At 38.3% G+C, this 26,665-nt stretch overlaps 1 protein-coding gene across 1 annotated transcript in view; it reads right to left on the bottom strand.

The window, feature by feature from the left end:
* Window positions 1–22,763, bottom strand: part of HLCS (holocarboxylase synthetase) — a gene marked incomplete at both ends in the record, with an annotated part of 111,790 nt that extends 89,027 nt beyond the window's left edge. The window contains 5 exons of the mRNA XM_079549385.1: window positions 11,169–11,351; window positions 13,824–14,776; window positions 16,282–16,444; window positions 19,243–19,395; window positions 22,533–22,763. Of these exons, the coding sequence (XP_079405511.1) occupies window positions 11,169–11,351; window positions 13,824–14,776; window positions 16,282–16,444; window positions 19,243–19,395; window positions 22,533–22,763 (1,683 nt within the window). The remainder of the gene's footprint in view (window positions 1–11,168; window positions 11,352–13,823; window positions 14,777–16,281; window positions 16,445–19,242; window positions 19,396–22,532) is intronic.
* Between the last annotated feature and the right edge of the window lie 3,902 nt (window positions 22,764–26,665).

Here is a 26,665-nt window from a genome sequence, read left to right as displayed (position 1 = left end):
TACCTACCTTCCAGATCAGAAAAATGCATGGATAATTGCTTATTTCATATAACAAGTCAAAATGTCAAAGCATGCTGTATGTAATTTTTTGTTTATATCTTCAAGATTATGCAGCAAATAGCAATTTTTTTTTCCTTTGAAACAAAAGAATTTCAGAAATACCTTTTTTTGTTGTTGTTGGTTTTGGCTACATGGAAAAGATGAAACATAATCCCTCAAAATCATTTTCTCTATATCTTAAAATTAAGAGGATCTCAAGATGCTTTCCAATTACTAAAAGCTGTTTTTGTGCATTACAAGGAGTACATCTAAGTCCCGTTCTTTAAAGTGCAGGAGATGGCAGTATGTTTGTATGTTAGTATGAATAATGTTCTTCCTTTCAAATAATTTTTATGATTACATTTTTCCACTGAAGACATTGCCAACTTTATCCACTGAAAGGTAACTAAGAAAGAAATTATAACCAACTGCTTTTTTTTAAAATGTAAGATCTAAAAAAATATCGTGACAAAGCAGGGAAAAGGAAAACTTTCACATACTACTCAGTAGCACACTTTGCAACCTAACATCTAACTGCACATTTCATTCTTTGCAAATAAAAATCACGTTATCTTTATTTACCCTCTCTGAAGTAGTTAGAACATAATATTCACTCTGTAGAAAGTCTTTTACTGAATGGAATAAAAACCTAGATATTTTGTCGGGCTAATGTTTTGAGATCTGCAATTTGTTACCCATTTCTGAAGACTTAAGTTATAAAGATCTATTGTTCTGCCTTCAAATCTTAATTCTTGCCATGAAAAAACTATAAATTATCACCTTAAATTGCAGGAGATTCTTATCCTCGTTAAAACAAGTGGGAGCACATCGTATTACCTTCTGAAATATTGATCCTGCTAAGGCTGAGCTTTGAATTACACAGGCAGTCAGTTTTCACAAATTGAGAGGATATTTTACAATATTTTCCGAACTAGTATTCATAATATTCATGAAGCAAGTCCAATACAATTTGCCATGCAATGGGTAAGTAATATACATTAGAAAACAAAAATGAGGCTCTACAAAGCTGTAAAAAGCAAAAGTTGATCTGTACCTTACATTCTAATGGAACAATCTGCCCAGAAGTAGCACAGATTTGATAACCAATATTTTTTAGACATGCATTATAACTAGCAGCTGTAGAGAATGCTAGAATATGCAGCAATAGAAGTTGTTTTCTGTGTGGATAAGATTTGCTTCTTACCTCTGCCTCTTCAGCTGTTGCCCCATTCCCCTCTCTCCACCCACACAGCATTTGTTTTCTCTTTCATCAAGTAAGACTAGCTAGCTCTTCTTCTTGAAGTTTTTCTCTCTCAAAAAAGTTCTTATCCTCATCAGTCAAGAAGAATGCTCCAATTTAAACGCTAGATGAAAAACTCCCATCTCCACTTTCCTCAAGTCTTTTTCTCTAGGTCAGTGTCATTTTCATAATCTCTATTATATCATCCATTTATAAAGGGTTAAAGACAGAGGACTTCATTTCTGAAACCTGAAGTTGCCAGTATGGCTACTAAAATAAGATGTAATCATTAACAGACTTAGTATCGCACTTAGGTATCACACTTCAGCAGCACTGCTGATTCTTTGCTATTGGCACAGATAAAGAACAGTGACTGACTAAAATTCTTAGTATTAAATCATGCAATCCTGCAAAACACTGCTCTGTATAACCTAACTGTTAGAATAAAGGTTTGCTCGATAGACGTGACAATGCAGCATCTTTAAATAGGATACTTTTATAGGCAAAAGAAACGTACATTATCGAGAAAACAAAATTTATTCTTATAATCTTTTTAACCTTGACTTAACTTCTTCAAATAATTGTGAAACCTTGCTTCATTGCTTTTGTAAATCCTCTGTAATTAATGTCACCACTACAACACTACTGTCAAGTAATTGAGTAAAATGATTTACAAATTTGAAATATGTTTCACTTGTCACTGACTAGAACCCAAATAAAATAATCTTTTATAAAAAAATTGTAGTAGAAAGTAAAGCAAATGTCTGAATTAAGCTAGCAGCTGTTGTTTAATCAGCTCTTCACTACAAAAACTGCATAAAGTCAGCCAGATAGTCACATGCCAAATTCCACTCCCACAGCACCTGGAATTTCAGGATTTCCTCAACATGGCAGAAACCTCAAGTCACTTCTTAAAATGAACTGTCAAAAAATGAATGCATTTGTAAGTCAATCTCTTGCTTTCAACTACTGATGGAAGTAACACTTGAAATATCTTTTGCATTCTCCATATTCTCCAGTAGATACATTTGTACATCAAACTCTGAGAATACTGGAATGTCTTCTAACTCAATGATAATGTTAAATAAATTCCTATCTTAATTTTCCAGAGTAAAATCAGCTCAATAAACTTAACTAAAAAGCTTTTTGTTGCGAGTGCTTCTTTTTCTCATGATAATGAACTTCTTCATAAGATATCACCAATGTTATCGAGCAGCTGAATTGTCAAAGAGTTGCTAACAGTTAAAGAAATATATACAGAAGACCTCAGTGTGGAAAATACACTGTTTAAATAAGATAAAGTTTGCAGTTTGTCTTGTTGACTCATTTTTTCTCTCGCTTATTCAACTTTTACCTCTAATTAAAATACATGATCTTATATCATCTAGCTATATTTTGTTTTAAAATAAATATACAAAAGGAGCCCTAATTAAGTTGTTAGATAACCACTATGACGATTTCCCATTGTGGAAATGTATCATCATTTCTGAGCAACGGTAACATGATAGCATCTCACAGGACTCCAGCTGATGCCAAGCCTGTTCTCATTTTCCCAGTCTCACTTACACAAATTAGCTACAGGCCCCACCAACAGTCAGAGAATCTCAAGTTTTTTAAGTTTGGAAATACTCCACTTAGAACTAAGATCTTTACCAGTGAGGTCATAGTAAACAAATCGATGCCAAATTGCCATGGATCTCCAGAGCGTTTGTCACAAGTTATGGATTCTTGCTATCTAAAATCACCCATCTGCTCCAAGGCAGATGAACTCTGACTCCAAACAGTTCAACGGTCACAATTTACAGAGTGCTGACACAAAACCCAAAACCAGTCACTTTAATTGAAGCCTTCGCATTAAGTTATAACGCGTGCCTGTACTAGACACACAGCCAACACAACTATGGATTAATGGATTATGGATTAATTTGCCGCTGTAGATTTCAGCATTTTTTACTTAGATTCTTATTGCAAACTCCAAGATAAACTGAAACCAAGAAAATTCAGCCTCACACACTGGCTAGCACCACTCTACACTGAATGACTTCATTCAAGAGAGTATCAATCAAAATGCTATTGACTATACATTCAAGGATGAGAAGTTAACAGAAAAGATGAACACAGCTCTAAAAAGCTTTAAATATATCACACATCATTATAGTTTCAGAATAGCTTATATCTTCTACTCTATACAGTACAGAATGTTCATACCTACTGAAGAAAATGGTAGTGAAGTATCATGCATATTGATTTGAACAAAGCAAGCTCTGACACGACAGAATAAAATTTCAATAAATTGCACTTCTTTTAGATGTGAGCACACATCTATTTCATATCAGAACTGGTTCTACAATAAGATTAAATGCTCCCCAGTACAAAGGCACTAAATTTTAGTTCTCACAGCACCATAAAGACCCTTTTTATGGATATTACTACAAGCTAGGTATTTCCTTTCATTTCTCCAAGCTTCTTGTGTTTTCTAAATGATCGTCCAAAACATTTATCAACCCAAAACACAGTCAAAAGTTGTTTACAAACTGTAAAGCAACTGAAGTTTGCTATTCACTGTTGTTTAACATAAACAGCATTTTGCTGCTACCACAGAAGATAAAAAAAACAAAACACTTTCTTAACAAAAGAAATATACAAGAAAGGGAACATTTGCCACATCTCTTTTTTTTCCTCCCACCAATACATGTTAAGTATTCCCTGGAGTGTAACAGCAGAAAAGTGAAGGATAACTTTAGGAAGCAACCACCTGGAATTACTTGGTTCCACTTTCAGAGTCTCCTTCATCTTTCATCAAGATTTCTTAATTGTAAATGTTTTACCGTATTTTGACACTACATACCATTGATCTTGTAACATTTACAGTACAGTTTTAAAATTGAGGGAATACTATATAGGCCAGTTGCTGCAAATGCACACAGAAATTTTAATGCAAATCTATACACAACGCACTGTGCATAAAATCTTTTCCATCCCTTCCATATTTTTGGCTTTTCTCTAAATTCAGCTAATAAGTGACCCCTAGCGGTTGAGTTCCTCACTCAAAGAGCTGCATAAAAAGCTTCAACTGCTTCCAACTTCTTAGAGGAATAGGGATTCTTGTTGATTTTAGTGTAATGCTGGCACTACTATAGTTGATCAATACTGAAGTCTCACAATGCTAGACAGTCTATTTCCCAGTGAATTCACTAAAAGTACCTGCTGTACACCAGTTGTTCTTCAATCAAGAAATCCAAACATAAGTATGAAGAAACACGCAAGTGTGAGCAATTAATTGATAAATAATTTAGCCTTCTGATAATTACAGAGCCAGTAGAAGCAAACTCAGCTGTCAGTGAGAGCTTCTACTACAGAGTTAGCATCTATAAAAAGCAATTTGTTAGATACTTAATTTTTTTTCCCAAAAGTTACCAAAAATCCACTTATAGGTTATTAGTTCTTCTGCATTATATGACAGGCTAAATATACAGCCTCTGAACAGAGAACCAGGAAAGCCTAGTTTCTTCTAATTGTATCAAATAGTTTAAGCATTATACCCTTCACCATCTTTTTGTCCACATCCCCTACACACAGTTTCTATTATTATTTCAAATACTTCTCTTGCTTTCTCCCTTCTCTTTCAGCAAGGGAGATGATAGCTCAGCAAGCCTTCAAGTCATTGCTACAACCCATAAAATGACCTATTGTAATTATACCTAGAACTGGTATCATTCTACCTCATCTACTGCCATATCCCCAAGTTCCCCTATCTCAGCTTCCCCATGACAACCCCTTCCTCCCTTCACAGCAATACTCAGTCCCTCACAAGTTACTGCCTTGTTAATAGAGCCAGGCTTGCCAGCTGGGAGGAGATAAGAACAAGGAGTATGTTTCAGACAGAGTTACATTTAGGCAGAATGGACAGACATGTAAGAGGAAACATGTAAATAGTTTAATAGTGTAAATAGAATAACAGAGGAGAGATGAGAACAGAGAAAGATACACAATACTTACTCCACATCTACCTACCATCTTCAAAAGCAGCTTGGATATGGTCTTGGGCAACATTCTCTAAGCTGTCCTGCTTAATCAGAAAGTTGGACTGGGGGACCAACAAAAGGTCCCTTCCAACTTCAGCCATTCTGTAAAACAGGAATCTGCAGAGGCTTATTACCTCAGTGTAGAAATAGCTTTCAGATGAATGGTTTTCTATCTTCCTCTGTCCAACTGAGCTTTGAAGTACCAAAGCACATGACAGTCCCTTTGTATCCTCATCACCTTTACTGCTACTCAACTACTGACTGTCAAAATAGCTGTCTCCTCTTCAAGGGACATCCCATTCAGAACGACAGAAAATCAACACAAAGTAGGGTGTTTGACAGGAACACCTTCACTTACATTGTTGCATCTATGTTACAGGTTTGTTTTTGCCTGAATCAGCTTCACTAAAAGATATTTGCCTTCCAACCAATTGACAAAATCTCAAAGCTTTCATACAAAGACTTTGTCAGTAAGGCAGAGTCCAACTGAAATGATAATAATACGTAAACAGAAGTAAAAAATTTTGGACACAAACTATTCACCAGGGATCAAAAGATAGCTCAAAACAGCATGCACTTCTTTCACTGGTTTTCTCAGCTCTCAGGTCTCTCCTAAGCTAAAGCAAGAAGCAAATTGCCTTTCTGGAAAAAAATATTTCCAAAAGGCTCCTGTTTTTTGTCCTACAGGCTAAAAGGCAAGAACAATGCTTAACACTTTGTGGATGATACAAAAGAATAAGCAAGTCTCCTATTTTGTAGATGATACACCTTAAAGCACGAACTTATCAGATAGCAAAAATAATCAGGCTTTTGAACTTTAGCATAACTTTTTCTGACTTTTAACACTGGTAATATATTTTACTAAATAGCAATTTTGCAGTTGGATCTCAAGTTCTACAATAGGCACTAATACATACGGAAATATTTCAGAAAAATTGACTTAAAATGTACCCTGAAATCTATGTTCATTATAGTGCTAGCTAAGAGATCAAGTTTCCCATCCTCAAAGAAAGATTTATTCAGGATAAAGTAACTTCATACTCTCTTCGCTGACATAATGGACTTGGAATTTTGAAACAGCTGATGGCATCACAGAATTGGAGCTTAGAACAGCAGCTCAAAATGTAGACTTGGTCCATCTGATTCTGCTGCAATGTACCCCAGTTATTCAAATACACAGTTACCTTTACAATTTGTTATCTGTTTGAGCATGGTATTCTGGATCTCAAAATGTCCTCTAAAAGCAAGTCTAAAGTGCAACAGATGTTCATTTGGACTTTCAAATTATTCTCTGTCCCCAGTAAACAAAAGTTAAAACCCCCAAATTCAAACTTCAGTCAATATCTTTGTACTGCTTGTTTGTTATTCCAGAAAAGCATACTGTTTGAAAGATGGCTACTAGCTCAGCCAAAGCAATGAAGACTGCTTGTATTTCATAATTTGGCTGCCATCCGTTTGGAAGATAATGAAAAAAACTGACTCAGCCTAACACAGCCTGAGTCACTAATCAAGTTTGAGAAGCTTCAGACCAGAAAATGTGTGGGAATAACGTATTTCCTAATGGAGATAATCACTATTCTGTCCAATATCTCTCATTCTCTGAGGAGTGAATTCTTGTTTCCAGTTTCCACGAAGCCAAGAATATGCTATGCTGAATCGTAGAGCAATAAAATACAATCCTAGCCTTTATTTCTGAAAAATATCCTTTAAAATGGTAATGTGAAAGAGTAAATATATGAGTGTTTCAAGGCAAAGCTGCAGAAATAATCAGATCTCTATGCTCAAAGCTACCACTGAACATATGGGGGCCAGATAACAGGCATACAGTGATCACCATTTGTTTGAACACTTAGATTTTATTAGCTCTACAGTGATGCAAAATTTTGTTTTTAAAGCACTGCACAAGTCTACAATTTGCATAACTGTGTTACATCAGATCAAAGAAAGTGGAAAAGTGCTGTATTTCAATAGTCATACTTGTCACTAGAACAACTTCTAAGACCAACAAGTTGTATAGATTTAACTTAACTTTTACCTAACAAGTAATCTGCCTTTCAAACACTGCCTTCATTGTTCTTGCAGCACTATATCAATAAAATGTTTTTCCCCAGCTAACTGAATTCTACAATGTCCAACTGGAAGTAAACTGTACTTGTCATGGTGTAAAAAACTCTGTGATGAAAGTGTAGCCTTGAGTGTTGTTTCTTTCCAGGCCCATTATCTTACACTGTATTTACAAGAAAGGAGATCATGAATAAAACATAGAAGCTGTCACAGCAATCTTTCACCACCAATAGAAGCCAGCATGAGCTGAGGATCTGACTAGCATAATTCCACATGGTAAGACATAGACCTCTAACCAGACAGACAATATCATCCATTATTCAGGTATTAGAGATAGAGGTATTAATGTCCAACCTTTTGGCTTGCCTGGGCTGCCCTGAGTTTTAAGAGAAATTGTCATGAACCATATCTAAAATGTATGATGTATGTAAGTAAAAATGTAATTAATTTATTTTAAAAAATTTTTAAAAGATCTTTTATTTGAATTCAAAGCCACAATATTACCAGAATTTCAATATCAAACTGTGGCCATTTTTAGAAAAAGTCAGGTATACAAAAGCAATGATGAAGAAAATAAGAATAAAACTGAGAATACCTGAGATATGGAAATTAATCACAGCAGTGATATTATTTGAAAAGTACCACATAAACAAAAATTGAACAAGTTACATTTTCTAGTTTGACATCTCAGTCTGATATTTTAACTTCCTATTGACAATTATCCTAAATATGTTGCCCCAACAGTGGTAACAATGTGATTTAACTTTCATCGTTTAGAATCAGTTATTCAACTGCTAAGAGTAAATGAGATTCACTGCTCAATTACTACAGCCTCTAACTCACCTTGTCTCCAGCTTCACTACAGAAAAGCTGGAGATCTCTGCCTGTTTCAGAACATCAGCAGCACAAATCTAGCTGCAAAGCCTTAAGAAGCCAATATATCACTTATTTTAAAAGCTTGACCATTACATAAAACTATGTAATTTTCAGTGTAAGTAGGGTCAAAAGTTTAAATATTTCTTCCCAAAAACGGCATTCCATCTCAAAATAGATTTTTGTTTCATATGCCAAAGGCAAAAAATATTAACGTCTGTCTTTCTAATTCTTTTTTTGAAGAAAATTAATTTTAAATGGAGGTTGCTTATGTGTTAGATAATTATACATTTGCTCATTTCTTCATATACTGAACTGTAATTCTCCTAAGACCTAGACAGTAAGCAGAAAGAACTATAAGTTAACAACAATTGCACTGATAATGTAAAAAGACAGATTGATCAGACATCTGGGGCTGAGGAATATGCAGAAGATACTTGCTCATTCAATAATGTTGACTAAGTTTTATTTCAAGTCCACAGAGTAGAAGGAACTAGGTCTGATGGAAGTCATGAAGTGATAAAGAGCTAAGGGAATGGCTAAGGCAAAGCAAATAAATCACACAGAACAGAAACAGGCCTACAGTAAATTGAAGCTTATAGATCTGAAAGGAAAAAAAAAAAAGCTAAGTAGAATGATAATTAAAATTCAAAGAACTAAAAACAAGGACAAAAGTATTTTCTTTTTCTTAATGCACTAGAAAATAAAGAGCAGAATAAAATATTTCTCACACACAAGCAAAATGAACTTACAGCTTCTTAATAGAATCTGAAAAATCTGTGGAAGTTAGTGATTTTTAAAATGGAGTGGTACAAATGCAACCTTCAGCCTGAAAGAAAATTAATTAATGAACTGCCAGCTCCTAGAAAGGAGGAGCACCACATGTGCCTTTCTTCCATTTTTGCTTAAGTATCTGCTACTGGCAACTGCTAACAAGACATTATGAGCTTGCTTGATCATCAGTTGACTTACCACAGCATTTCTTAATACAGAAAAATGTTTAAAAAAAAAAAAAATTGAAAAATCACTTGTTGCTAGTAAGCATAACTTGGTTAATCTCTCAGGAAAGGCATATAGACTCCAATGCATCCTAGAGACCCAAATGGGAAATACTTCCAATAGTGACATAAAAAATAGATCAAAGTTCAAAAATTACAAAACTTTCAAGGCAGCTCTTCCACCTCCCTTTCCAATACTCCTGACATACGCTGTAACCTAAATCTTGTTTAAGTATTTCTGAAATTATAGATGCATTTCACTGTAAATAGGAAAGTGAGAAACTTATTTTTCTACAGATGTCATGTTATAACATATGTAACTTGTTAGAAAGCTCAACTATTGCGTCTTTCTTACTTATTTTACTGTGCTGTTTCTTCATTAATAGCTGCAGCTCTTACACACAAGTTGCAATTTTCTCTCACATAGTATTCTGGAAAACATGTTGTGGCCAAAGCAAAAATAAAATACACTATGGAGAAACAACATTTACAAAACAATTTTGGTGTGAGATCTAACTATACAGTAAGTACTTAAGAAAACCTTTAATGGACTGCAACCTGTAACGTGCCACTAGATGGCAAGTTTGGATAGAAATTTGCTAACTTATTTTAATCACAGCAAGACTGCTTGAAAATTGCAAGTGCATAGGAAAGATAATCAATCACAAAAAACAGTAAAGGAAAAGAACACACACACACAAAATTAGTTACATAAATTCTAAGTCTTCTGTATAAAGCATATTGAATATTAGTCAGAAAGGCTAAATGAGTTTTAATTTTTAACATAGACATAAAACTAATTCTTTTGAGTTTACTGCAGACAGAGACACAAATGCTTGTTTCAAGTTCGGTCACAGACAGCTGCGCTGACTGCAGCAACAATGAGGATATATGATCTGGAGAAAGGCTAGGAAGGTAAATGGGAGAGTTACATCTTGAGAAAGTAGATTCCAGCTTATTCAAGGAATTGCTTGTTAGGATTGCTTGGAAAGAAACCACACAAGGAAAGATACCCAGGCAATACAACTGATTCTTAAATTATATTTATGAAGAACTGTGCTATGAAACACTGTTATGCAGGAAGACAAGGCCTGATTGGTTAAATAGGGAGTTTTTCAATGAGCTAACATGCAGAAAAAGAACATATGAATAGTAGAAACAAGGACAAGCAATGCAAGAAGTATATAAAAACATAACTTGGGTACTACAGATAAAACTCAGGAAGTTAAATATCCACCTAGAGTTAATTTAGTGCTGGACAGTAGCAGTAGCAAGAAGGGATTACAATGATTTTCTCATTTCAAACAAGTTATTCAAGAAAAACCTTGATGCACTGATGCATGGGGGAGAACCTCATGGCAGGTACTGTTAGAAAAAGCTGAAGTACTCAATGCCTTCTTTGCATTGGTCTTCAGAGTCAAAGCCTGCTCCTGCACATCAGTGTGCACTGTCACGAAGCTGAACAGTTTCAGATTCATAGAGGCAAATGGAATTAATTGAAGAGAAATTGGCTTACACAATTATGAGTTAGTCTGGATCTGCTACTGATCTACCTGTCACACAACTTTATGCGATTTGATCTTTTGTTCCCAACCTATACAGAAATTTCCACCTAGTTTTAAATAAAAACAATTCCCATTGTTTGAATTAGTTCTCTCTGTACATTATCACAGACTTATGTTTGATACTCAAAAGCATGTAAATAAGCACAACTCTTAAAATATATAGTAAATATTCCTCCATTATTAAATTCAAAACTACTATAAACAGGTAATAACATAACAATAGAGTAGAAATTAAGGTTTTCATTCATTCACGATAAAGCTCTCCAAAAAAAAAATCCACCATATTAACAAGCCATATTCAAAGTGAACACTGAATTTGCCTTGTATAACTGTCAGCCAACTGAAATGTAAGCAGAGGCCGTACCTCATCAGAAGAGAGAAGGTAAACAGGTGTCAACGTAGGAACTTCACTTAATTCACAACTCAGGCCGAGTGATATCAGAATGTCCTGGAGAACTTCGTATCTCTTGGAATTGCTCATCTTAAGCAAATTAAAATCCTCTTCAGTTTGGATATCCACAGAATTAGTATCCAGTTCCAAATGTACCTGGCAGGATACACGCAAAGAGAATTTTAAAAATTGTTTTGCAGGATTACACATTTTATATTGGCAGAGAGATGTGCTCAACAAACTCCATCCTAACTACGGTTGCATAACTAGTGTAACTTATAAATTTCTCACATATTTATCATACCTACATTTTGGGTATAATCACCCTACTAAAGATATAGCTACTCCCTAGTTTTAACATTCAGGGATCACAGTTGCTGATATACAACAATTTTCTCTAAAATCTACATAATAAACTCATCTTCTTCTGAAGAAGTTCAAACTTGCAGATATTCATTAACTTAAACTCTTGCAAGAGGGATCTTAGAATCAACAGTAATATTGCTCATATTCTGGCTTGTGCAAACGCAGAATTACATTAATATTGAAAGACCTTTATCAGAGGTTGCACAATATCAACAGAAGTCCGCCAGAACACATCCTTACTGCATCACACATATTAAGTAGCTAAAAGCATAGCTAAAGAAATATCTCTGAACAATATCTCAGAACCCCAGGACAGGACTTCATAGATAAAAAAATCTCAGGGCTCAAGAAGTTGTTTAAAAGAAGAAATGAAATACCTTCAAGGCCTGCTTTCATTTGTTTGTTTGTTTCAAAATATTTAGAAGTTTTTGTACACTGCTTCATGCACATACATTTGATGAAAATCAAAAGCCATTGTGTTAGTTTCTCCCATTTTGCACATTTTAATTATGTTCTTCAGCTTTTATTGATGACCTGTTTCTCTGAAATTCTGAGAAATTTGCTGAAGGTAGCCAGGGTGGGTAGAACAAATGGTCAACAGAAGAGTACAGAAAAAAGGGAAACAACAAGTCTCTGTTATAGAGTGTTATAGAATGGCTGATGTCACTGTCAGCCCCCTGAAAAGAAAACAGTGAGGTTTTTCAAATCCAAACTGGAAGTCATTTGAAATTATAAAGTAACACTCTAATCCTTTTAATCTGATTTTTGAAGCTATACTGTAACACCTTTTTTTTTTTTTTTTTCCCTGGGGAAAACTTTTGCAGCATTAAGTTGTATTACAGGAGAAGACTTCATTTAAATGGTACAGCAAAGCAGGTTTTACCATGGAACTTGCAGAAATGAATAGCAATGGTATCTAACCAATTTTCCACTCCAAGTACAGATGGATCACACAGGTAGCAAAACTTCCACCAGAGTTACAAACATGTTACTATATATACCAATTTCCAAAACTGAGGATAATATCCTGCTTCCAGTTGTGACAGAGTTAACTTGCATCCTAGTAGCTGGTATGGTGCTGCATTTGGATTTAAGATGAAAATAACACTGGTCACACACTGACGTTGTAGTTCTTGCTGAGGAGTGCTTACACACAGCCAAGGATATTTCAGCTCCTCACGCTGCCCTGCTAGTGAGGAGCTGAGGTTCTACAGGCAGCAGGGAGGGAACACAGCCAGAAAGCTGACCTAAAATGGCCAAAGGAATGTCCCATAGCACATGGTGTCATGCTGAACTATAAAGCTGGGAAGAGAAGAATAGTGGCAACCACTGCTTGAGGAGTAGCTGCGCGCTTACTTGTCAGTGGATGGTGAGCACTGCACTAAGCACCACTTGCTCTGTGTACTCTTTAATCATCATTATCTTCCCTTCCTTTTTGTCCTATTTAACTACCTTTATCTCAACTCATGAGTTTTAATTTTTTCCTCCCTGAATCTCTCCCTCTCTACTTCTAAGATGCAAAATGTTACATAATTAAAAGTTTAAATACTGAAGGAAGACTCAGGGGAAGAAAAAAAAAAAAAAAAAAAGAATTGTTTTCAGCTGACCACAGCTCTCCTCTCTTCTTTTGTTCATGAAAGAAATTGTGCGGCAGTTTGTAACAACAGTCTGGGACCTTTCTCACGTACTCTTTCCAAAGAGATCTGGTTACCTTATTCCTAGAACTTTAAAGAATTTTCCTTTTAAGCTTCTTGAACATTTTATTTTACTTCCTCTTCTGACTCTCTTCTTCATCATATTTCCTATTTTCGTATGAAAGCTTTTATTTTGTCAGCATCAGCTTTTATCCAGAATTCATCAATAATTCTGCTTTTCCCGTTCCCATATCCCAAAGTCTGCAAAGTGCACAGTTGTAATACAGTGAATCTTCTAGCAGCAGAAATTGAAAGCTCTGCCTTTGAAGTGGCTTTCTTACTATGCATATCTGTTGTCTCCTCTACCATCCACAGAAATTGCACATGACCAACATGGTGAAAACAAGGACCTGCAACAGCAGTGACATTTTTCTTCCATTCTTTAGCTTTCCTGAGGATAAAGTGAACACCACTCTGTATTCAGAGCCCTTGTACATTCACTGAGACATATATCCACATTTGCCCCTTGACAAACATTCCAAAGAGCATGCCAGATCAATAAATGAACTTCTTTAAAACACAACACCATGTACCAATGAGCGAATTAATGCTTTTCAATACATAGTACCTGAGAAAGAATGGCTTCTCCTCCATTGTCTCCATAAGGCAGATGAACAATAACTACATCTTTATCAGCATTATTTAAGCAACTCAATGGCTTCACTTTGCTGCTCCCTTCCTTCATCGCTACATCAAAAATACAGCCAGTGATCAAAAGATTTAACTTCATTTCAGTACTGTCCATTTTAGTGACCACTAATTCATGAACAGTTCTCTTCAGTTTGTCTTTCCTCTTTATTTGTAAACCATCAAATGCAAAAGAGGAAGACAACCCTAGAATCTTTCCACCTTTAGATAAAAACTTCATAAACTGTTTTTGGTTCTTCTCAGAAATAGGCTTTTCTGTGGCAATGATCAACAGCACTGAATTATCAATCCATGGAGCTTTGAGAACTTGTTCCTCACGCAACTGGTAGATGGTGTAGCTGTCTGTATCAACACATTCCTGAATGACTGATTTTACTTGCTCAAAGCCCACTTTTGCAGTTTCAGAGCCAACATAAATCAATATATTAGGGGGCTTTCCGGCAAGGTTTACTCTCTTTATTCCTGTTGTTAGACAATCACCATTCTCTTCCAGTTTGTTATTGCAATCATCAGGAAGTTCTGGAATGGCTTCCACAGAGGCAAACCTGACTGATTCGATAGTGCTGTTTTCAAGCTGTAGACATTCATGACAGCTGGAAAGATGCAAGTGATGATGCTCTCCAAAACCTGTCTCTTTGTCAGATAGACTGTTGGATTCATCTTTGTGCTCATTTTCTTTTCCTAGCTTAGATTTCTCTTCTTTTGCCTCTGGATCACCTTGTCCTGCAGACTCAGCTACTCCACATTGTGTTTTAATAGTAGTTCCAAAAGTAGCAGGAGTTACTTCATTCATCTGTGTAATGCTTGCACTCTTTTTCATAGATGGTGTCACCTGTTTTAACTCCTTCAGAGTATTTTCTTGTAAATGGACAGCTGGAAGAGTTAAACAATGAGGAGTTATAAAATTTTTTTATCAGAAGATCTATGATGAGTATCACTGTATCAGCAGAATCAAGGCTTAATTTCAGCACAAGTTCAGAATACTACAAATTTTATCTGTTTGACACATCAAAACCACTCCCTCAAATAGAATAAATTTATACTCATAAAACAAGTCAGTGACTGTAATGACTATTTGTTTCAAGGAAGTATGGATGAGAGTGTAGCACTTGTTATTTACGGGAACATTTAAAAAACCCACTAACACTCATTAGCAGTGCACAAATATATGGAGAAAAACAAAACCTGAGAACTGTACACAATACTCATAAAAGTATCAGTTTGTCAGTTTTTGTACATGGACAAAAATAAAGCAAGGGAAATACTTTTGGAAAAATGCTGATCTGTTAAGGAGGGCAGAGTGGAAAACTACTATTTTGAAATGAAAGGTTTTGAAATAGGTTGCGAATAGGTTTTGAAATAAGCTATTAAAGTCATGATACTGGATAAGATGGAAATGCTGAACCACGTCTCTGGCACTGTCAAAGGCAGTAAAAGAAAAGCATTGCGTAAGTTAAAAAAAAAAAGAAAAGAAAAGAATAGATACATCTGAACTACTTACAATCTGCAGAAAGGGAGACATAATCAGCTATAGGAAATACATAGGAGCTAAAAATCCAAAGAAAAAACAAATAGCAAATGTGAATTCCTTTCCCTAAAAAGAACAGAAATGCAAAGATAAAAATTTCCTGGTAAGTTCAAATGAAAAAAAGAAGGGCAAAGATACCTACTGTGAGCAAAACTTGTAGAGCCAACTAACAGAGAAAGAGGAGAGAAAAATTATTCTTCGTATGGTAACTTATTTCTTTCAGTTTCTGAGTCACAGAAATACAAGGGCCACTCCTAAAGTAATGTCTCCTATTTTATTATGTTGGCACACAATCTCAGAGGTGGATATTGGTTGTATGGCAGCAGATGTTGAACCTTCCAACCAATATTTCACTACATTTTGTTGCCATGACAGTTCCTCCATGTGGAAAAAAATTACACCCACTGACATTCACCAATGCTTTCTGAATGTTGATGGACACCAAACAGTGGATGTGAGCGCAGTGGTACGTTTCACAAGTGGCAAGAGCAACAAGTCATCTCCACTGGAGCAAATTTTTATGAGCACGTAATGCAGGTTTTTGTTGATCGCTGATGAAAATGTATAGATAATGGTGGTGTGTTGAGAAATAATGTTTTGTAGCTGAGAATTTGCTCTATCAAATAGTGTTATTGTGCTGTTTGTATCTGTTGTAGTTTCCATGGAAGTAAGTAGGAGGCAATACTTCCAGAGCAACCTCCTCACTACAAGTCAAAATAAGCAAAAACTGATTGAATCCATCTCCAATGCCATAAGGCCAAATGCTTATTTATGTAGATATTAAGATCATATACACAGCTCTAAAACAAACACATTTTATCATTAAAAAAAAATATGTGAAAATACTCACAAACAATCTTGCATGGAACCATTCCGTTATCCATTTGAAGCCTGTCTTCCATGAATGCTATTCCAAGGTTACTGAAATTATCTACACTTGCTTCAGCAATTAACTTATATGGTTCCCCAGGTTTATAGGCCAACGGTGAACAATAGTCAGACCACTTCACAATCTAAGAATAAACCACATGCATGGTTTTCAGTTTGAAAAGGCTACAGAAAAATATAAAATATACCAACAGTATTATGTTTTTACAAGATCAACTGCAGAATTGAGAACCACCTTTTCTAAAGATTCTGGTATGGAAAAATATCACAACAACAGGCAGAGCCACAGGGATACTACAAAAGCAGACCAGCACAACTGGCAAATTAAAGTGTCAAAAATAACAAAACTATTTTATCAGAAGCATTAAGTAAGTATACAAGGTTTAAGTTGCTTGGTACATCGAGAATCCTGGTCCCTAGAAAAGCATAATGGGAACACTTGGACTTCTCCTCTCAGAGAAGGTTTGTTAAACCCAAATATATGCACATCACCCACTACTCCTGATCAGCTTTTTCTTCCAGTGCTGTGCTGCTGCCATGTCTCTTTGCCCAGAAATTCAACAAAAGGGCAACCAGTCTAGACACTCAAGGTACCTAAGAATTCTTAGAGTACACTGCTTTTGTGTCTACAAAAACCTTAATCTCTTCTCCTCCTTTGCATGCCATTCAAGCCAACTCTTCCACAGCCCCTCTCTTCATCATGTGACTCTGGGCTATTCCCTATGGTGGAAGTTAAGAATAATAACATTTTAAAGACATCCTTTCTTACACAGAGAACACACTCAAGCAGCTAATATCCACATCACCTGTAAATTGTGAGAATATATTGATATTTTTTCTTCATGGCACCAAGTAGAACATTAGGCATACTAATAAGTAAAAACTAGTTACTGCTGTCTAGTATGAATAAAGTGAATAAACAAAAGAACCTCTCAAAGTTAGGCTACTGCCAAGACATATGACCTAAAATTCTGCTAATGCAACAATCCAGAACAGAACAAATGCCCTAAGAGAACTGTTTCAAACCAGCCAGGCTTTCCTGCTACGATTAGAAATTCTCATCAAAATTCTGTCATAATACAGAACAAAAGGCTAGCTCTTACAAACTATTTATACTCCTGCTTTATGCATCCACCTCAGTTTCAGCAGAAACCAGTGAGAGATCACTGACAGCTGTTCAAAAAACATCCTTCTGTCAAGACATTCTTGTAGGCCACAGGAATAATCTATTCTTATAGTCCCTGCCTATGTTGAAAGTTAGCTGCCAGAGGTAGCAGCCAAAAGCACTTCTGGAAGTTACACTTACACAGAAAGATAATAAACAAACAAAATAAAACATCAGTCCTTTTCCACTTAAGTTTCAGTCTTTTATCTGGATTATTGTTTTTCAGTTTGATAAATTAATTGTTAATGTCTGTAGAAGAATCCCTTTTTTCATTCTAAAGAAAATGCAAACAAACAAATCAACAAGATTAAAACACACACACACAAAACAACAACCCACAACTCTGCCTAATGAAAAACCTCAAAAGAACAGCAAATCAGTGCTTCAATCCAGACGTTGCTTTTGTGGACCTGTGATATGAATTTCCCTTATCCCTCTGCCTGAGATGGGCCAGTACTCTCCAGGTGCACACTGAGACAAGGTAGAAGCAAAACAACAGGTATCCTCTCTAATTTATTTCCTACAAGCAGAACCCCCTTCCGCTTCCACTAACTTACATCAAAGACCAAAAAAAAAAAAAAAAAAAAAAAAAAAAAAAGGCATCTACAAACCAGCTAGTGTGGCTACTGCTATGAGGCCAGCTGGGACGAGGGTCAATAGGCTTCAGCAAGAAAGGCTTCAGTTCAGAACTAACTTCTAGTACCTCCAGTCCTCACAGTCTGGTCTTCACAGAGATAATGATTTTGCCTGGTGCAGCACTTAACCTGGACATCATTCCTCTAGAAGGCAAAGACTAACATGTTCCACGTGAAAAATACCTCTTGAGAGCAGACCCGTGGAGAAGGACTTGGAGGTCCTGGTAAATGAGAAGCTGGACATGAGCCAGCAGTGTGCACCTGCAGACCAGAAGGCCAGCTATGTTCTGGGCTGCATTAAAAGAGGGGTTGCCAACAGGGAGAGGGAGGTGATTGTCTCCCTCTATTCAGTTCTTGTGAGGCCCCATCTAGAGTACTGTGTTCAGGCCTGGAGCCCTCACCACGAGAAGAACATGGAACTGATGAACCATAATTACTTACAGATGCAACCGCATCTTTAACAACCTGGTAACCTGATGCCAGAAAGTAAGGATGACAGATGATTCTGTGGGGTGCTAAGTAGGGACAATTCAGGAGGACACCTAATTAGCCCCTCCAGATAGTGGTCCTAGCTTGGGGCATAAGCTATTTAGTGGAGGACTCAGTCAATTTTACGCTATTCCAGCAATCAGACTCAATGTTTTACTACTGTCTACCCAGTAATGCATGCATGGCTTTCTACCTCTTCTCTCCTTGCATCAGTGAGCAATGAGGTCCATTCTGTAACTCAACAACATTTTTCAGTATTATGAATTACAGATCAAACGTTATTTGTAAATTTCAAACAAGAATCATTACCATTTCCCAACTGCATTTTATAGAAAAACAAAGAAATTAAGAATTTGACTGTGGCCTCACTTCAATAGACTTTGAAAAAATTATCAAAATGTATTTAATATCAAATGTTGATACATTTATTTGAAGTAAAAAATAGAACTTGAGTATTAAAAGTGATTGTTTAATGACTAGATCACATTTTTATTCCCAATAACACTATAAGTGTACAAAATCTGTGATTGATTTATTCCTTCAAGCATTTAGAGTTATGCTTAATTCTATGTGCATATCAATGCTAGACTTTGCACTACTACCTTCTTTACACAAAACAAAGAGAAGTGCTTACCTCTTTTGAGGACACAGGTAATTTCTGCAAGTTATCTGCCTGAGCTGAAACACTTTCTGTCACAAAAGCTATATGTTCCGCTTCTAGTAACTTATCAGGATAAATAAGAGGAGAAATGAGAAGTAGACTCCATCTGTTTAAATCATCGAGGAGCTGAAAGAAACAGGAAAGGAAAAGTCTCTAAATGGAACATCTGATTTAATAATTCTTTTTTGAATTTTCCCCAGACCAAATTCAAATCTAACTCTTCAGCTTTACATGAACAGTCTCCACAGTTTTGCAAGGAAGAGAACTTCCATAAGCAAAAAGGGGAAATCATCCTGAACAATTAAGAGGGGACATATTAAAAGTAAAATAAAAATGGATCATCTACATCAAGATGAGTTGCTTTCAAGACAACTCAGATGCTAGCATTCAACCTTAAAGTAGAAGCATACAGCTGAGTGGGCCACTGAAGACAGCTGTGCTATTGGCACTGAGCCCTTCTTGGGTCACTTGCCACTGGACTCTGCCATTGGCAGTATGTTTCATTCAATCCAATCCTCCTCTCTCACACTTGCAGGCTGCCCTGCCTCCTTCTCCCATCTCAGTGCTGGTTCCTGATGGCGGAAGAGCACTGCTTTGAGCTTTCATAGAGACTGAGTAGGCAGTCATAACACAGCACACACACTCAGTCAGCACAGTGCCATTACCTGGCTAGCGTTCAGATGGCAATCATTACAGTTAGGTAACAGTTCTCCAAGAAACACAGTCCCACAGATAAGTAGAACACACTGTCTCTACATCCATCTGCCAAAAGATCCATCAGCCTATGAGCCATAAATAACCTAAAGACTGTATATTACATGGCTCTAATATTCAGGATAGCTAACTTGTAGTTCTAAGAATTCTTTTGTAAAGCCTGTTATGTATAAATAGCTTTATTTTTGTGGAGGTGCCTCCTAAAAATCAGTACAAAATGTAGATATGTGTATGGGAACTATTGAGTCATGGCCTGAACCACTGATTGATCACCTGAGGCAAGAACTGAGTCAGCCCTGGGAGCACATGTAAAGGCAATTCAGCTGTGTGACCAGAAGGAGCGGAGCCTGGCTGCACCTCTCCTAGACCCCGTTAAAGGGCTGACTGCCCATAGGGAAGGATCTCTTCTGGAGATTCCTCCTTGTGGAATTTTATACTGGGAGCTGAAGACATGGGTGAGCATTTCATTTTATGTTGTCTCTCTACCACGATAATCTTTCTAACTATGAACCTGTAAAATACCATCCTAACCATGCCACTCTTCTAACTGTACATTTGTTAATTGTACAATACTGTACTGACATTATTTCTCCCACCATATTTTAAAAGTTGTAAATAGTAAAAGAAATAGCTATTTTAGTACCACTATACTAGAAACACAGCTTTGTATTCCTTTGGTAACTCTATGTAGAAGTGTGAGAAAATTTCCATAAAACATACCACACATAGACATGATTCCACATGTAAATAGAAACACTGCAGTATTAGGATTTCTTTGTATAACTTAACTTCAAGAGGACAGTCTGGCTAGCTTGCCATCCAACCAGCTTTTCTGAGCATGGAAGCTGCAAAAATAAACATTTCTACCTTCCCCAGGAAAGTGAGCCAAACTATTGAAGCTTTGTATTACCTTAGATGTTCAGTTTGATTAACTGGGCGGAGGAGGGGGAAGAAAGAAACTTATTAGGTTGCTATTTAGAAACCAGCGTAGCTCAGCTAGCTTTCTAGAGGCCAAAAGCATGATAGTTTTTTTTTTTTTTTTTTTTTTTTTTTTCCTTCTTCTTCCAGTGTTCAATGGATGATGCAGCATTCCACAGCAATACTGCCTCTGTCTGTAATACAGTTAAGTCAGAACCCTCACGTTTCACAGGAACAGGGTGTAGGGCAGCAGGCCTTTTGCACAGGCAATCCAGCAAATACAGCTCATAACTTCCAAAGCACTTTTTAAAGAGACAAATACACTGTGAATAAGAGCATTGACTTTATGTCAAACATCAAGCCAAAATGCAATTCCTTTGAGATTTTCCTAACTTGCACAAACAGAAACTGACAAGCTTATGAAGTCAGTCTGCATTTAGAGCGTAGCAGACAAAAAGAAATGTGCTTAATATGCAAGGACTGGGAGAAGCTATATTAGACATGAGCAGAAGTGGAGCAAAGCATGGACTTGTTGAAATATGATTTCATATTTCACATTTACACAGAACTTTCCACTGCTTACACAGAACTCTGCTCTTGATGTTCATTACAGCACAGGACTCTGCCATTTACATAGTACTTCTCTGAAGACATGGAAAAAAAACTTGATTTTGTTTTCAAGGACTTATCAACTGCTTAACTGCCCTGTGAGAGATGCTGCCACCATCTCTTCTAAGTATGAAATAGTTCAATCATTGGATTGCAAGAAACTCCTTTTGAATCCATTCCATTTGCACCTTTGCTTGCACTGCACTGAAACCGGCCTTGCAGAGCAGTTAACTTCATAGAATTATCTCGAGTTGGAATGAAGCCATAAGGGTCATTAAGTGCAACTCTAGGCTCTGCACAGCGCCACCCAAAAATCAGCTTTCCTGCTTCTGGAAAAGCCTTTGCCAACAACACGTATCATAAATATACAGTGGTTGGCAGCCCTGTCCGTGGCAGGGGGGTTGAAACTAGATGATCATCATGGTCCTTTTCAAACCCTAGTGTTTCTATGATTTCTGTAATACTCACTTATGTAAAATGTGTAATAACTGAAATAACTTTCACAAACACATGAACAATTCTGAAAATCGGGGGGGAAAAAAAAAAAACAAAAACGGGGGGCAGGGGACACAAGCAAGATGATACCTGCCCTCAGCCTTACTGAGGCATTTAGTTACAGATAATCCCAATCTTAATTCAAATAAATCAGATGACCCGTAGGGAGGAGCGGTGCCCAAGGAGTTCCATTTCTGAGCCTGCAAGGCTGACAGCAAGCTTACCGTATCCTAAAGTAAAACTGAAACTAAGCGGAACACCTCCAGGTACTGCGTGCTTCTCTTCCACCGCTGCCCATCTGCACCAACGCGATGGCGTTTTTCGCATCGCGTTTTCCTCACCCGAGGTAACGTTCTGAGTCCAGAGAAGCAGGCAGTTTTCCATAATAAAAGCCGTACTGGCGAAGCTCGGCCACTGACGGGCGAGGACAGCGCGGCACAGCCAGGGGAGCGGACGCTCGCTCCTCCTTCGGGATCGCGGTAACGGAGGAGGCCGCCGTCCCTCGTTTCTCCCTCCCTCGCACGTACCTGCGTCTCGTCCGTGAAGAAGACTTTGTTTCCTATCCTGAGGCAGACTCGCTCTTCGGGCGGTGCTGGCCTGAGCGGAGGATGAGCCGGAGGCGCCGCAGGGCCGGCGGAGCAGCAGAAGGTGAAGGAGCAACGGGAGCGGTGGAGGCGGCGCACGGTGCGGCGGATGAGCGCGGCCGAGCAAGGCCCCCAGCGCGCCCATAGGTAGAGGTAGCAGAGCGTGATCAGCATGGCGGGCGTCCCCCCGCCCAGCCCCGCCTCCACCGGCCGGCGAGCGCCTAGCGGAGCCTCCGCCCCGCCTCCCGCCCCGCCCTCCTACCGCCTTGCTCTCCCCCCGAGCCGCGTCCGCCGGAGAAAAAGGGGCGAACCGGCTGGGCGAGCCGTCGGCCGATCTGATTGGTTGCCATAGACCACTCTGATTGGATGCCGGCGGCGGGCGGAGGTGAGCGAGGCTATAGCGGTCTGTCCTCGCGGCCGGCTGAGGCGCTTCGCGGTCTGCTAGCGCGTGCTGTTGGGTGGGAGCGGTGTTTGATGCCACGGAGTATGCGAGATTGTGCTTAGAACAACATGGCAAGGGAAAAAAAATCAATAGTAATAAAAAAGGTTATCCTTGAGGTCTCTTCTGATCCCAGCCACCCTGTGATTCACAGAATCACAGAATGGCCAGGGTTGGAAGACCACCTCAAGGATCATCAAATTCTAACCCCACTTGCCACATGCCGGGCCACCAACCTCTTCATTTAATACTAGACCAGGCTGCCCAGGGCCCCATCCAACCTGGCCTTGAACGTTGCCTATAGGGATGGGGCATCCACAGCCTCTCTAGGCAGCCTGTTCCAGCACCTCACCACTCTCATAGTAAAGAACTAAAGATTCTGTGATTGTATGATTCTACTTAGCAGTGTAGCATTGCAGGTTATGAGCTCCGCTATGCAGCCCTGCATGTCTCATGTTCCTATCTGTGATAAGGCTGCAAATTGCAGGGACTGGGTTCGTGTTTCTGCTATACAAATCTGTTTATCCCATCAGCTGCATGGGATGGGTTGTACGAAAGTGTCTAGCAGATCAGCCAAGTGTAAGTATCTGTTACTTTTTTTTCCAATACAGAAGCAAGGAATTATTCTCAGTTTCCTCAGAAATGACTCCACTTTGCCACCAGAGCTAATTTCAGAGCCTTCTGCACCTTCTGGGAGCAGCATCTCCCATTCACAAACACAGCAGGTGGAGCGATGGACCTCAGGTCCCATCTGTGCAACAGGACAGCTACCAAAGAGTACAGCAGCAACAAGATGACACACTTGTTTTCATTTGATTTGACCATATCACCAAATGAGAAACATGAAATCAGTATCCCAAGGGGCCTGTTGTTGAACTGATGAAGAAGAGTGTGTTGGGGAATAAAATGACACCATGCGCATGTGCCGTGTGCTGCAGACACAGCTTGCCACTACACAGGAAGCCAAAACGGCTTACACAAGGTATCTGCTGCTCCTCTGGCACAGGCATGAAAGTTATTGAGATGGCGAAGGATGTAGAGGGAAAAATGTATGAAGAGCGGCTGAGGTTCTTGGCTGTGCTCAGCGCAGAGCAGAGGAGCTGAGGGGAGGCCTGATGGCGGCTGCAGCTCCTCACAGGGAGCAGAGGGGCAGCGCTGAGCTCTGCTCTGTGTGACAGCGACAGGGCCCGAGGGAACGGCATGGAGCTGCGTCAGGGGAGGGCAGCTGGGGGTCAGGGAAAGGGGCTGCACCGCAGGGCGGTGGGCATGGCACTTGCCAGAGTTAAAGAAGTGTCTGGACAACGCTCTGAGACATATTATGTGATTTTTGTGTGCTGATATTTGGAGTGAGGTTTTGGAGTCACTTATCCTTATAAGTTCCTTCCAACTCAGGATGTTCTATGATTCTATGATCAGCTTGATCCCAGTGGGTATTCAGTGCATGAGTAAAAAGGGAGAGGGGAAAAAGAGAAGAAAATGTAAAAAGGCTAATAGAAATAATGGCACCAATGTGAATGCACCTGGATGATACGTAACAAGCATTTCCTTAACAGAGCACAAAGCTACATTCTTTTTTACTACTCTGAACTCAAGGCCTAGTATGCACTCAAATTTACTAAAATAGCTATTCTAAAACCACAGTGTTCTAAAAGGGTCACTATCAACATCACAGTGGCATTTTTGATAAACAAGGAACACACTGGACCTGTGCATGTTGGCATGGGAGGGAAAAAAAAAATGAAGAACACCATGAGAACTATAGCACCATGACAACCTTTTTCTTTTTTTAAATCTGCACTCACAGTGAAAGCTTATCCAAAATGGCAGAAATCTCTGACATAATTTTGATTTCCACAGAGCATGCCTGAAACAGTTAACAGTTTCAGTTGAATGATCAAACAATTCAAACAGCTCCCTCCCTTCATTTCAAGCCGAAAAAGTATCAGCATGGTGGCTCTGCTGCTATATTCCCTGTATATATTCTATAGACAGGGCAACAAAGTCTCTAGTAGTCACAATTTTCCATTATACACTGTTTCCTTATGTGGCTTTATCTTACAGGGGAAGTCAAAATACTTAGACAGGCACATCAAAAGAAGGAAAACAAGCAAAGTATACACAGCCTCAAAAGAAAGCTCTTAGCCTTGGAATTCACTTTCTCTGTAATAGTTCACTAGTACCCACATTGCTGACCTTCAGAGCACACTGCAAAACACAACTGTTTATATAACCTTTGCACGATGAGCAACATACTTCGTTTAATCCCGCTGTATTCAATGACAGCACTGAATATGATCAACTAGATTTTTATTTATTTCTCTATTTGTTTGGGATCCTTTGCTCAGGAAAAGTTCATGAGTGCATGAGAAAATTGAGTAAAAATTTCGTTATCCAAGGGAACCTATAGCAGAGAAATATACATGCAGTCACTATTTGAAGACAGTGAAATGTTGGAATATTCTCTCTAATTTGAAGCCATAAAGTTGCTGTAGGTATTCAGATTTTGATCATAGTGTAGCTTAGACTTAATCGTGAAAAGCTCTGGTTAAAATGTTAAGTATTTTATATTGGGAAACATTTTTGTATTGTTATGAAATCAAGGCCATGAACATACTAGGATATTTACTAAAATAGATATCCTAAAATAAGCATGTCAGTTTCCCCATAAAGGAGGGTGGAAGGAAGCCTTGAAAAGGAGCAGTGTGTAATATTAGCTCTCAGACTTAACAGAACACTTGCCTTTTTTTCCGACACAGAATCACAGAATGGCCCAGGTTGGAAGGGATCTCAAGGATCACAAATCTCCAACCCCCCTGCCACAGGCAGGGCCACCAACCTCCCCATTTAATACTAGACCAGGCTGCCCAGGGCCCCATCCAACTCGGCCTTGAACACCTCCAAGGATGTGGCATCCACAACCTCTCTGGGCAGCCTTTGCCAGCACCTCACCACTCTCATAGTAAAGAACTTCCCCCTGACATCCAATCTAAATCTTCCCTTCTTCGGCTTATAACCATTTCCCCTTGTCCTGCTGTTATCTACCCTTTCACTGAGCACAGTTCACAGAAAGATGTTGCAAGATATAGAAAACAGACACACAGAGATGTGAAATGGTTTACAAAGAAAATGAGGTAAATTCTGAATAAAGGGAATAAGCTAAATTTCTAATTTCTGCCTGCAGACAGGGAGGAAATAACCCCTTCCAAACAGGACAGAAAGACCAGCTTCAGTCTGGAGGGGTTAAGTCCATCTAGGCTCTCCCATATGACTCACAACAGGAAGCCTGCACTGCCATGGAACATAAAATGTTAAGAAGCCTTCCCCCCCCCCCCCACCCCCCCCCCCACTTTAAAATGAGTATTATGAAAATAGCTCTGATGTGCTTCATGAATGACTTTCAATTCATTTCTGAGGAGCTTTATATGCTATTAATGGCTCCAAATGTTTTTATGATATGTTTAACACCAGCTAATATATATGAATCTGTAAATGCTGTAGAGTTATCCTGTCTCCTGTCTGCAGCAATTCATTCTGCATATTATTTATTCTTGCAAATGCATATGTGCTTTCATTTAAAAAAAAAATAATAACTGAGTAAAACGAGTTTCCCACAGAAACACAAAATAATTATCTTATG

Source organism: Tetrao urogallus (genome assembly GCF_951394365.1).
Source record: "Tetrao urogallus genome assembly, chromosome: 1".
Lineage (NCBI taxonomy): Eukaryota > Metazoa > Chordata > Aves > Galliformes > Phasianidae > Tetrao > Tetrao urogallus.
Note: the sequence above shows the minus strand (reverse complement) of the source record. Positions and strands in the feature narration are given on the sequence as shown.